Source organism: Heterodontus francisci, chromosome 9 (assembly GCF_036365525.1).
Source record: "Heterodontus francisci isolate sHetFra1 chromosome 9, sHetFra1.hap1, whole genome shotgun sequence".
Taxonomy (NCBI): Eukaryota; Metazoa; Chordata; class Chondrichthyes; order Heterodontiformes; family Heterodontidae; genus Heterodontus; species Heterodontus francisci.
Genome location: NC_090379.1, coordinates 18,679,115 through 18,691,845, shown reverse-complemented (window position 1 = coordinate 18,691,845; position 12,731 = coordinate 18,679,115). Strand labels below are relative to the sequence as shown.

General features: G+C 45.3%; 1 protein-coding gene across 2 annotated transcripts in view; it reads left to right on the top strand.

The window, feature by feature from the left end:
* Positions 1-12,731, top strand: part of papola (poly(A) polymerase alpha) — a 95,174-nt gene that overhangs the window by 71,077 nt on the left and 11,366 nt on the right. The window contains exons 18-20 of one of the 2 annotated variants that reach the window (XM_068038612.1): positions 131-240; positions 1,334-1,539; positions 4,721-4,825. In XM_068038612.1, the coding sequence (XP_067894713.1) occupies positions 131-240; positions 1,334-1,539; positions 4,721-4,825 (421 nt within the window). The remainder of the gene's footprint in view (positions 1-130; positions 241-1,333; positions 1,540-4,720; positions 4,826-12,731) is intronic. The other variant, XM_068038613.1, reaches the window with a different exon arrangement.

The following is a 12,731-nucleotide window of genomic DNA, read 5'->3' as shown; positions in this document are numbered from 1 at the left end:
AGGGAGAGTGAAAGTCATGTTTAAAAATAAATCACAGTACATGATCCTTTATGGATTATTCTCATGTTTTCTTAGCCATCAGCCGTGCATAAGTATGCTGTTGAGTAATTTTTCTTCTCACTTGATATAGTCCTGTTACTGCTGCATCGACAGTGAATGCAATCAGTGTTCAGAATTCAGAAGCCCAGGTGGAATCAGAGACTAGTCCTTCCAAACGAAATTCCATTCCCAGCTCAGGGGGTAAGTGGCAACCCTTTCTAGATGTGTAGAAGCTGATTGAAGGAATGTGTTAGTGGGGGGTGGGTGGGGAATAGAGGGGTGAGGGGGAAAGAAAGATATATCAACTTCTCCCCACTTTGGAGTTGAATCTTTTCACAAGATGCATATCACAGTCCTGCTGTGCCTGTATCATTTTGGTTCTTTTGACCAAATCTTTTGCTTCTCCTAAATCTGTACAGTACCTGTGCTTGAGATCAGACAGTAGCCTTGAACCTGGTCATAAAATAAACTTGACTTGGTGTTGTGCTCTTGAGATACACAAATATGTTTTTTTTTTAATCTATTCCCACCCCTCAACAAAAGAATTGCTTGTGTTTTATGGAATCAAGAATTATAAATACACTATTGTATTTTCTACTGTATTGTGGTTTATGGAGTAAGAGCTATGTGGTAACACATCTGTTTGTCGTCTATTTAGTCGTTTCCTAAAGAGCTGTTAATTTAATAGGCAATCTCTTGGAATGGAATGTTGCTTGTGTGTGGCCTGTTTGTTCCCTGTGCTGCAATTTCCCGATTGCTCTGAGCTGCTGCATACTTGCACAGCTTAGAGGGAACATTCCTCCCAACCTATCCCATGTTTCTCATCTAATTGGGTCTGGATTGCAGATCATCTGCTGTATTATTGTGGTGTTTGTGTGCTACTTGCTATTTGGGATGTCAGTGCTAACTGCTGTAGGCAAAGACTTGGAGCTCAGACCAGGACAAGGCCTTGTATGCAGAGGGAGGAGAGTTCCTTGACCACATACTGTGGATGTCTTAAAGGGATTGGTGTTCACCTCTTGTCTGAGGGCAGCATTATCCTTATTGTATGTGGAGGTTGAACTTGTTCTCGAAGAATAAGTTCACAATGACAGAGTTTGACTTGCGAACCGACTTAAATATAGGAAGGGTCATGCCTGGAAGACGTGAAAGATTGGGTGCTTCAGTTTTCAGTACCTGTAGGGTGGGAGGAGAGAAAATGAAGACCAAGGTTCAACTTAAAATGTGCTATTTTGAGCCCAGTTTATGTGAATAGTTAAATAACTAGCATGGATTTGTTTCCTCTCTCTCTTAGGCTCATCTTCGTCATCCAGTGAACACATTCCTCAGGCCTCTCCCATACCTGCAACTACTGCACAGCCAAAGTCAGCAGTCAGCCGAGTTTTGTCTACATGTGTCAGCAACCAACCTTCAAGTGCAGCCACAAAAGCATCCAGTCCTGTTGTCTCTGGGGGAAAGAGACCGGCATCACCCCTTACAAATGAATTGATAAAGAAAGAGGTTTGTACATTTATTTTTGTGCTGATTTTCTGTATTTCCCACATTTGAAGGATCTCAAATGAGTACTTTTTTGAATTATTCTAACTTAACAAATTTGTTTTTGTTTTAGCTTATTTTCTTGCCATTTTTGCTAGTTAGCGCGAACGGAGTTTAATTTGCTGTCTTTCTGGGGATGGGCAAGAAAAGAGAAGGAAGCCTACTCATGAGAGTAAGACTGAGTTGGTTCTCTGTCAATAATGGGACCTAGGAGGTAGATATCATGGAGGGATGTGGATTCTTCCCATGCACCTCTGGGTAATTCTGAAATTTAATGGATGGGATTGTCCTAAGTTGGGCAAATAGTGAGAAATTTACTGGTGTTCTGTGCTGGTAACCTTGGATTTAGCCAATTAAATTCTTATCCATACTGTGCTGTACCATGGCTCTTGCGAACTTTGTTGGGTGGAATAAAATCTCTGCTTCCCCTTGGGAAGAGTGCCTACACTTAACATGAGGAAAACAGAAACTGCTTATGTGGATTTTTTGGTAGTTTGGAATGGATACTCTGAAGAGATGGTGACCAAATAGAATTGCTGGTTAGCTCAGAGAAAGTGCTAGTGTTGTATGGAGCTTATAAGATCGAAGAGAAGCTGTTTTTCTTCTTACTTACTAATTATAAATAGTTTAAGTAGGGACTTTTACTCTGTATCTCACACTTTATTATTTTGCTCCACTTGTCAAACTATAGCCCAACTCAGTACTATTTTTCACAGATCAAAATCTGAAATGTATTTGTTGAAAATGTGTCCCTCATGTAAAAACATTTGCCAGTTTGTTAACACTGGGAAGTAGTTATGTGCTGTATCCTGGAGCTGGCAAACTTGACATTTTTGGTAACCTGTCCAGGCGATGGCTTGAGCAATTATCATCCTGTGTGGTTCTGAAATTCGGCCATGAGTCCAGGGTGCTGTGAATTAGTGTTTTTTGACCACGAAAAGCAGCTAATTTGACTTTTTTTTAAAAATGTAAGTCTTGTATGACAGATAAGCAGAAGAAAAACTGACTCAGCAGTTTCATTGAGCACTTAACGGAATTGTTACAGTGCAGAAGGAGGCTATTTGGCCTATCGTGTGCTCACCGGTTCTCCAAAACAGCAATTCACAGTGCCATTCCCCTGCCTTTTCCCCATAACCCTGCACATTCTTCCCTTTCATATACCAGTCTAATTCCCTTTTTGAATGCTTCAGTTGAACCTACCTCCATCACACTCTCAGGCAGTGCATTCTAAACCTTAACCACTTGGTGTGTGTGTTTTTCCTCCTGTCACTTTTGCTTCTCTTACCCATTACTTTAAATCTGTGCCCCCTCGTTCTTGATCCTTTCATGAGTGGGAACAGTTTCTCCCTATCTACTCTGTCCAGACCCCTCATGATTTTGAATAGCTGTATCAAATCACCTCTCAGTCCTCTGTTCAAGGAAAAGGGGGCAGCACAGTGGCGCAGTGGTTAGCACTGCAGCCTCACAGCTCCAGCGATCCAGGTTCGGTTCTGCGTACTTCCTGTGCGGAGTTTGCAAGTTCTCCCTGTGACCGCGTGGGTTTCCGCCGGGTGCTCCGGTTTCCTCCCACAGCCAAAGACTTGCACGTTGATAGGTAAATTTGCCATTGTAAATTAATCCTAGTGTAGGTAGGGGAATGGTGGGGATGTGGTAGGGAATATGGGATTAATGTAGGATTGGTATGGATGGGTGGTTGGCGGAGACTCTGGCCGAGGGGCCTGTTTCAGTGCTGTATCTCTCTGACTCTATGACTAACACAGTCCTAACTTCTCCAATCTATCTTCATAACTGAAGTTCCTTATCCCTAGAAACATTTTCGTGATCTTTTCTTTACTGTTTTGAATGCCCTCACATCTTTTCTAAAGTACGGCACCCAGAACTGGACGCAATGCTCCAGCTGAGACCAACCTAGTGTCTTATACAAGTTCGGCATAACTTTGCTCTTGTACTCTACGTCTCGATTAATAAAGCCAGGATACTGTATGCTTTATTAACTGCATTCTCAACCTGTCCTGCTACCTTCAATAACCTATGCACATATACACCCAGGTCCCTCTGCTCTTGCACCCATTTTAGAATTGTACTTTTTAAAAAAAAATTTATATTGTCTCTCCATGCTCTTCCTACCAAAATGAATCACTTCACATTTCTCTGCATTGAACGTCATTTGCCACCTGTCCACCCATTCCGCCAACTTGTCTGTGTCCATTTGAAGTTCTACACTCTCCTCACAGTTCACAGTGCTTCCAAGCTTCGTATCATCTGCAAACTTGGAAATTGTGCTCTGTACCCCAAGGTGTAGGTCATTAATATTTATCAGGAAAAAAGTCTACTTCCTTAATATATATCAGGAAGTTGATACAGAATGAATACAGAAACAGAATTCAAGCTCCACTCCCACTATCCTCTTTGTTAAAATAATTTGCTCTGCCATTAAGTGATTATTTTCATCCAGTTTTTACTTTCATACAAAATGGAATTGCGAAAAACTGTAGATGCTTTGTACAATGGGAAAATTGCAAAAAGTGTTAACCCTGTAAATTTAAATAAGACTTTCAAATAAATTGTAGGCTAACAAGATGCAGTTTACTTAAATAAAAGCAAAATACTGCGGATGCTGGAAATCTGAAATAAAAACAAGAAATACTGGAACCACTCAGCAGGTCTGGCAGCATCTGTCATGTTACTTAAATGTTGCTTGGGCAATACCACTGGCAAGTTAGTTCCAGGGCGAAGATAAAAGAAATCTTTGTACATTGAGGTGATGAGTTCCAGGTTTTTGTATTTATTTTCTGAACCCTATGACCTCCGATTTTGATTTACCAGAATCTTAAGTGCGGAATTTTTTTGGGAAAGTGGAGTTGAGGTACAAAATCAGCCATGATTGTGTTGGAGCAGGCTCAAGGGACTGTTCTGTTTCTTGTGTTTTTATGTTCCCTCCCAGTGTACAGATGTATGCACAGTTAATTGTTGTGCAATAAGGTGAATGCCTGGCCCATGAATATATCAGTAAATAAGTGTTTGTGTGTTCAGATATAGACTTGGGTTTTTCTTTTATTGGGGCAGTTATTCATCCTGTCCTACAAATGGTAGTGCTCGCAATCAACAGGCAGCTCATCTGTCATGTTTTCTGGTAATTGTTTAGGAGCCTGCAACAAATGGTGTAACAATAGATCAAAATCCATCACAAAACTTGAAGAGAACATCTACACAGGCATCTGAAGGTTCACCAAAGAGAAAGAAACTGGATGTAAGTGGCTGATTCTCTGTACAAGTCGTTAAAATTATGCACTTATTGAAGCTTTTCTCTGACGTATGTTTTGAATTATTCATAGGATGTGTTTCTGGCAAGGCCAGCATTTATTGCCCATCCCTAATTGCCTTCGAGGAGGTGATGATGAGCTGCCTTCTTGAACTGTGATAGTTCGTGTGGTATAGGTAATCCCACAATGCTGTTGGGGAGGGAGTTCCAGGATTTTGAGCCAGTGACGGTGAAGGGACGGCAATATAGTTCCAAGTCAGGGTGGTGTGTGACTTGGAGGTGTTCATGCACCTGCAGCCCTTATCTTTCGAGGTGGCCGAGGTCACAGGTTTGGAAGGTGTTGTGAAAGAAGCCTTGGTAAGTTGCTGCCGTGCATCTTGTATATGGTGCACACAGCTGGTGGTGGAGGAAGTGAATGTTTAAAGTGGTTAAGGTCCTGATCAAGCGGGCTGCTTTGTCCTGGATGTTGAACTTCTTGGGTGGTGTTGGAGCTGTACTTGTCGAGGCAAGTGGAGAGTATTCCATCTCACTCCTGACTTGTGTCTTGTAGACGGTGGGCAGGCTTTGGGGAATTAAGAGGTAAGTTACTTGCCACAGAATTCCCAGTCCCTTATATGGCTGATTCAGTTATGTTTTGGGTCAATAGTAACCCCCAGGATGTCTGTGCGGGTTCAGCAATGGTAGTGCTGTCTAATGCCAAGTGGAGATGGTCATTGCCCGGCACCTCTGTGGCATGAATGTTACTCATCAGCCTAAGCCTGAATGTTGTCCAGGTCTTGCTGTTTGCGGGCATGAACTGCTTCAGTATCTGAGGAGTTGTGAATGGTACCAAGCACTGCAATCACTTTGCTGATGATTGAGAATAGACTGATGGGGTGGTCATTGGCTGGTTTGAACTTATCCTGCTTTTTGTGGACATGAGATACCCGGGCAATTTTCCGCATTGGTGGCTAGATGCCAGTGTTGTAGCTGTACTGGAACAGCTTGGCTCGGGGTGTGACTAGTTCCGAAGCATAAATCTTTAGTACTGCAGCTGGAATGTATCCAATGCCTACAGCTGTTTTTTTGATATCACATGGAGAGAATTGACTTGGATGAAGTCTGGCATCTGTGATGCTGGGGATCTCTGAAGGAGGCCAAGATGAATCATCCATTCAGCACTTTTGGCTGAAGATGGTTGCAAATAATTCAGCCTAGTCTTTTGATTGACGTGCTGAGCTCCTCTGTCATTGAGAATGGAGATGTTTGTGGAGCCTGCTCCTCGGTTAATAGGTTACTTGTCCACCACCATTAACAACTGGATGTTGCAGGACTGCAGAGTTTTGATCTGATCCATTGGTTGTGGGATCACTTATCTTTATCTACAACATATAAAAACAAGAAATGCTGGAAATACTCAGCAGGTGTGGAGAGAGAAGCAGAATTTACGTTTCAGGTCAGTTACCCTTCTTCGGAACTGGCAAATATTAGAAATGTCAAAGGTTATAAGCAAGTTAAGCCGGGGTGGGACGCGAGATAACAAAGGAGGTGTAGATGGAACATAGTCACAGAATAGCTGACCAGAAGGTAGTGGAGCAAAGGCAAACAATATGTTAATGGTGTGTTGAAAGACAAAGCATTAGTACAGATAGGGTGTTAACGGACTGAAAATTGAACAGCAGCAAGTACAAACATGAAAAAAAAGTGGGTAAGCAAACTGAACAAACTAAGATGAAATAAAATTTAAAAAATTTTTTTTTTATAAAAAAGGAAAAAATAACAAAATAAAAGTAAAATGGGGGGCCTGTCATGCTCTGAAATTATTGAACTCAATGTTAAGTCTGGCAGGCTGTAGTGTGCCTAATCGGTAAATGAGCTGCTGTTCCTCGAGCTTGCAATGATGTTCACTGGAACACTGCAGCAATCCCAGGACACAGATGTGAGCATGAGAGCGGGTGGGGGGGGGGGGGGGGGGGTTGTTGAAATGGCAAGAAACTGGAAGCTCGGGGTCCTGCTTGTGGACTGAGCGGAGGTGTTCTGCAAAGCGGTCACCCAGTCTGCGTTTGGTGTCTCCAATGTAGAGGAGACCACATTGTGAGCAGCGAATACAGTATACTATCTTGAAAGAAGTACAAGTAAATCGCTGCTTCACCTGAAAGGAGTGTTTGGGGCCTGGGATAGTGAGGAGAGAGGAGGTAAATGGGCAGGTATTACACCACCTGCGATTGCAGGGGAAGGTGCCATGGGAAGGGGACGAGATGGTGGGGGTAATGGAGGAGTGGACCAGGGTGTCACGGAGGGAACGATCCCTTTGGAATGCTGACGGGAAGGGAGGGGGAGATGCATTTGGTGGTGGCATCATGCTGGAGGTGGCAGAAATGGCGGAGGATGATCCTTTGGATATGGAGGCTGATGGGGTGGAAAGTGAGGACAAGGGGAACCCTGTCACAGTTCTGGGAGGGAGGGGGAAGAGGTGAGGGTAGAGGTGTGGGAAATGGGCCGGACTCAGTTGAAGGTCCTGTCAACCACAGTGGGGGGGGTGGGGTGTCCTCACTTTAGGGAAAAGGAAGATCTATCAGAAGTGCTCTCATGGAAGGTAGCATCATCAGAGCAGATGCGCGGAGATGGAGAAACTGGGAGAATGGAATGGAATCCTTACAGGAGGCAGGGTGTGAAGAAGTGTAGTCGAGGTAGCTTTGGGAGTCGGTGGGCTTATAATGGATATTAGTAGACAGCCTATCCGCAGAGATGGAGATAGAGAATTCGAGGAAGGGAAATTTCGGAGATGGACCATGTAAAGGTGTGAAGGGTGGAAATTAGAAGCAAAGCTGATAAAGTTTGCCATTTCGGGGCGGGAGCAGGAAACCGCACTGATAGTCATCAATGTACCGGAAAAAGAGTTGGGGGAGGGGGCCGGAGTAGGACTGGAACAAGGAATGTTTGACATATCCTACAAAAAGACAGGCATAACTAGGACCCATGCGGATACCAAAAAGGTACCCTTTTACTTGAAGGAAGTGAGTGGAGTTGAAGGAGAAGTTGTTCAATGTGAGAACAAGTTCAACCAGGCGGAGGAGGGTGGTGGTGGATGGGGACTGGTTGGGCCTCTGTTCAAGGAAGAAACTGAGAGCCCTCAAACCGTCCTGGTGGAGGATGGAGGTGTAGAGAGATTACATGCCCATAGTGAAGAGGCGGTTGGGGCCAAGAAACTGGAAATTGTCAGTGACGTAGGGCGTCAGAAGAGTCACGGATGTAGGTGGGAAGAGACTGGACCGGCAGAGAAAAGATAGTCAAGATAGGAAGAAATAAGTTCAGTGGGGCAGGAGCAGGCTGACACAATGGGTCTGCCGGGACAGTCCTGTTTGTGGATTTATCTATAGTCTGCTGCTTCCGCTATTTAGCAGGCCATAGTCCTGTATTGCAGTATCGCTAGGTTGGCACCTCATTTTTAAGTATGCCTTGTGCTGCTTCTGGCATGCTCTTCTACATTCCTCATTGAACCAGGGTTGATCCCCTGATTTGATGGTAATGGTAGAGTGAGGGATATGCCAGGAGGTTACAGGTTGTGGTCGAATACAATTCTGCCATTGCTGATGGCCCATACTGCCTCATGGATGCCCAGTTTGGAGCTGCAAGATGTGTTTTGAATCTATCCCATTTAGTACCATGATAGTGCCACACAACACGATGGAGAGTGTACTCAGTGTGAAGCCGTGACTTCATCTCCACAAAGGCTGTGCTGTGGTCTCTGCTACCGATACTGTCATGGACACATCTGTGACAGGTAAATTGGCAAGGATGAAGTCATGTTGTTTCCTTCACCACCTGCTGCAAGCCCAGTCTGGCAGATATGTCCTTCAGGGCTGGGCCAGCTTACTTAGTAGTGGTGCTACTGAAGGATGTTGAAGTCTCCCATCCAGAGAATATTCTGTGCCCTTGCAAGTGGTGGTCAAAATAGAGGAGTACTGATTCAGCAGCTGAGGAGGATGCTAGATGGTAATCAACAGGAGGTTTCCTTGCCCATGTTTGACCTAATGCACGAGACTTCATGGGGTCCAGAGTCAATGTTGAGGATTCCCAGGGCCACTCCCTCCTGACTATATACCACTGTGCCGCCGTCAGGGTCTGTCCTGATGGTGGGACAGGACATAACCCAAAGATGGTGATGGAGGAGTCTGGACCATTGTCCTTAAATTATGATTTGGTGAGTATGATTGTCAGGCTGCTGTTTGAATAGTCTGTGGAACAGCTCTCCCAATTTTTGCACAAGTTTCCGGAAATTAGTAAGGAGGATTTTGCAGGGCAGGGTGAACCTTTTACATTTCCAGTGCCTGGGCTGTTGCTGGGTGGTCTGTCCATTTTTTGTTCTTAACTTTTCTTTAGTGGTTTGATACAACAGGAGTGGCGTGCTAGGCCATTTCAGAGGGCAGTTAAGAGTCAAAGAATGATTACAGCATAGAAGGAGGCTGTTCAGCCTCTCATGTCTGTGGTAGCTCTCTGCAAGAGCAATTCACCTAGTTCCACTCCCCTGCCTTTTCCCTGTAGCCCTGATAAAAATTTTCTCTTCAGATAATTATCCAATTCCTTTTAGAAAACCATGATTGAATCTGCCTCCATCACACTCTTAGGCAGTACATTACAGATCCTAACCAGTCGCTGCAGAAAAAAAAATTTTTCCTCATGTCGCCTTTGCTTCTTTTGCCAATCACTTTAAATTGGTGTCCTCTGGTTCTCGATCCTTCTGCCAGTGGGAACATTTTCTCCCTATCTCTTCTATCCAGACCCCTCTTCATTTTGAACGTCTCTCAAATTTCGTCTTGATCTAGCATTCTCCAATCTATCCACGTAACTGAAGTATTCCTGGAACCATTCTCGTGAATTTTTTCTGCACCCTCTCTAATGGCTTAACAACCTTCTGAAAGCATGGTGCCCAGAATTGGACACAATACTCCAGTTGAGGTCAAACCAATGTTTTAGATAGCTTCAATCATAACTTCCTTGTTTTTATACTCTGTGCCCCTATTTATAAAGCTCAGGATCCCATGTGCTTTATTAACTGCTTTCTCAACCTGTCCTGCCACCTTCAATGATTTGTGCATGTATACCCCCAGGGCCCTCTGTTCCTGCATCCTGTTTAGAATTGTATTTTTTTTTGTTCATTCATGGGATGTGGGCGTCACTGGCTATGCCAGCATTTATTGCCCATCCCTAATTGCCCTTGAGAAGGTGGTGGTGAGCTGCCTTTTTGAACTGCTGCAGTCCATGTGAGGTCGGTACACCCATAGTTCTGTTAGGAAGGGAGTTCCTGGGTTTTGACCCAGCGACAGTGAAGGAACGGCGATATAGTTCCAAGTCAGGATGGTGTGTGACTTGGATGGGAAATTGTAGGTGGTGGTGTTCCCATGCATCTGCTGCCCTTGTCCTTAGAGGTGGTAGAGGTCGAGGGTTTGGAAGGTGCTGTCTAAGGAGCCTTGGTGGTGGAGGGAGTGAATGTTTGTGGATGGTGTCCCAATCAAGCGGCCTGCTTTGTTCTGGATGGTGTCGAGCTTCTTGAGTGTTGGAGCTGCACCCATCCAGGCAAGTGGAGAGTATTCCATCACACTTCTGACTTGTGCTTTGTAGATGGTAGACAGGCTTGGGGGAGTCAGGAGGTGAGTTACTCGCCTCAGGATTCCTAGCCTCTGACCTGCTTTTGTAGTCAGTTCAGTTTCTGGTCAATGATAGCCCCAAGGATGTTGGTGGGGGATTCAGCGATGGTAATGCCATTGAATGTCAAGGGGAGATGGTTAGATTCTCTCTTGTTGGAGATGGTCATTGCCTGGCACTTGTGTGGTGCGGATATTACTTGCCACTTATCAGCCCAAGCCTGGATATTGTCCAGGTCCTACTGCATTTCTACACGGACTGCTTCAGTATTTGAGGAGTTGCGAATGGTGCTGAACATTGTGCAATCATCAGTGAACATCCCCACATCTGACCTTATGATTGAAGGAAGGTCATTGATGAAGCAGCTGAAGATAGTTGGGCCTAGGACACTACCCTGAAGAACTCCTGCAGTGATGTCCTGGAGCTCAGATGATTGATCTCCAACAATCACAGCCATTTTCCTTTGTGCTAGGTATGACTCCAACCAGCAGAGAGTTTTCCTCCTGATTCCCATTGACTTCAGTTTTGCTAGGAGTCCTTAATGCCATACTCGGTCAAATGCTGCCTTGATGTCAAGGGCAGTCACTATCACCTCTCGAGTTCAGCTCTTTTGTCCATGTTTGAACCAAGGCTATAATGAGGTCAGGAGCTGACTGGCCCTGGTGGAACCCAAACTGAGCATCACTGAGCAGGTTATTGCTAAGCAAGTGCTGCTTGATGGCACTGTTGATGACACCTTCCATCACTTTACTGATGATTGAGAGTAGACTGATGGGGTGGTAATTGGCCGAGTTGGACTTGTCCTGCTTTTTGTGTACAGGGCATACCTGGGCAATTTTCCACATTGCCGGGTAGATGCAAGTGTTGTAGCTATACTGGAACAGCTTGGCAAGGGGTGTGGCAAATTCTGGAGCACAGGTCTGCAGTACTATTGCTGGAATATTGTCAGGGCCCATAGCCTTTGCAGTATCCAGTGCCTTCAGTCGTTTCTTGATATCACGCGGAGTGAATCGAATAGGCTGAAGTCTGGCATCTGTAATGCTGAGGACTTCAGGAGGAGGCCGAGATGGATCATCAACTCAGCACTTCTGGCTGAAGATTGTTGCAAATGCTTCAGCCTTATCTTTTGCACTGATGTGCTGGGCTCCCCCATCATTGAGGATGGGGATATTTATGGAGCCACCTCCTCCAGTTAGTTGTTTAATTGTCCACCATTATTCATGACTGGATGTGGCAGGACCGCAGAGCTTGGATCTGATCCGTTGGTTATGGGATCGCTTAGCTCTGTCTATTGCATACTGCTTATGGAGTTTGGCATGCAAGTAGTGCTGGGTTGTAGCCTCACCAGGTTGACGCCTCATTTTGAGGTATGCCTGGTGCTGCTCCTGGCATGCCCTCCTGCACTCTTCTTTGAACCAGGGTTGGTCTCCTGGCTTGCTGGTAATGGTAGAGTGGGGGATATGCCATGAAGTTACAGATTGTGGTTGAGTACAATTCTGCTGCTGCTGATGGCCCACAGCGCCTTATGGATGCCCAGTTCTGCATTGCTAGATCTGTTCGAAATCTATCCCATTTAGCATGGTGATAGTGCCACGCAACACGATGGACGGTATCCTCAATGTGAAGGCGGGACTTTGTCTCCACAAGGACTGTGCGGTGGTCTCTCCTGTCAATACAGTTATGGACAGAGGCATCTGCGGCAGGCAGATTGGTGAGGACAAGCGCAAGTATGTTTTACCCTCGTGTTGGTTCCCCACCACCTGCCACAGAGCCAGTTTAGCAGATATGTCCTTTCGTACTCAGCCAGCTCGGTCAGTAGTGGTGCTACCGAGCCACTCTTGGTGATGAACATTGAAGTCCCCCACCCAGAGTACATTTTGTGCCCTTGCCACCCTCAGTGCTTCCTCCAAGTGGTGTTCAACATGGAGGGGTACTGACTCATCAGCTGAGGGAGGGTGGTAATCAGCATGTTTGCCCATGTTTGACCTGATGCCATGTGACTTCATGGGGTCCGGTGTTGATGTTGAGGACTCTCAGGGCAACTCTCTCCCTACTGTCTGTAAGGTATGATTCTGTGCGTATGACTATGTCAGGTTGTTGCTTGACTAGTCTGTGGGGCAGCTCTCCCAACTTTGGCACAAGCCCCCAGATGTTAGCAAGGAGAACTTTGCAGGGTCGACAGGGCTGGGTTTGCCGTTGTCGTTTCCGGTGCCTAGTTCGATGCCGTGTGGTCCGTCCGGTTTCATTCCTTTTTAGTGACTTCGTCGCG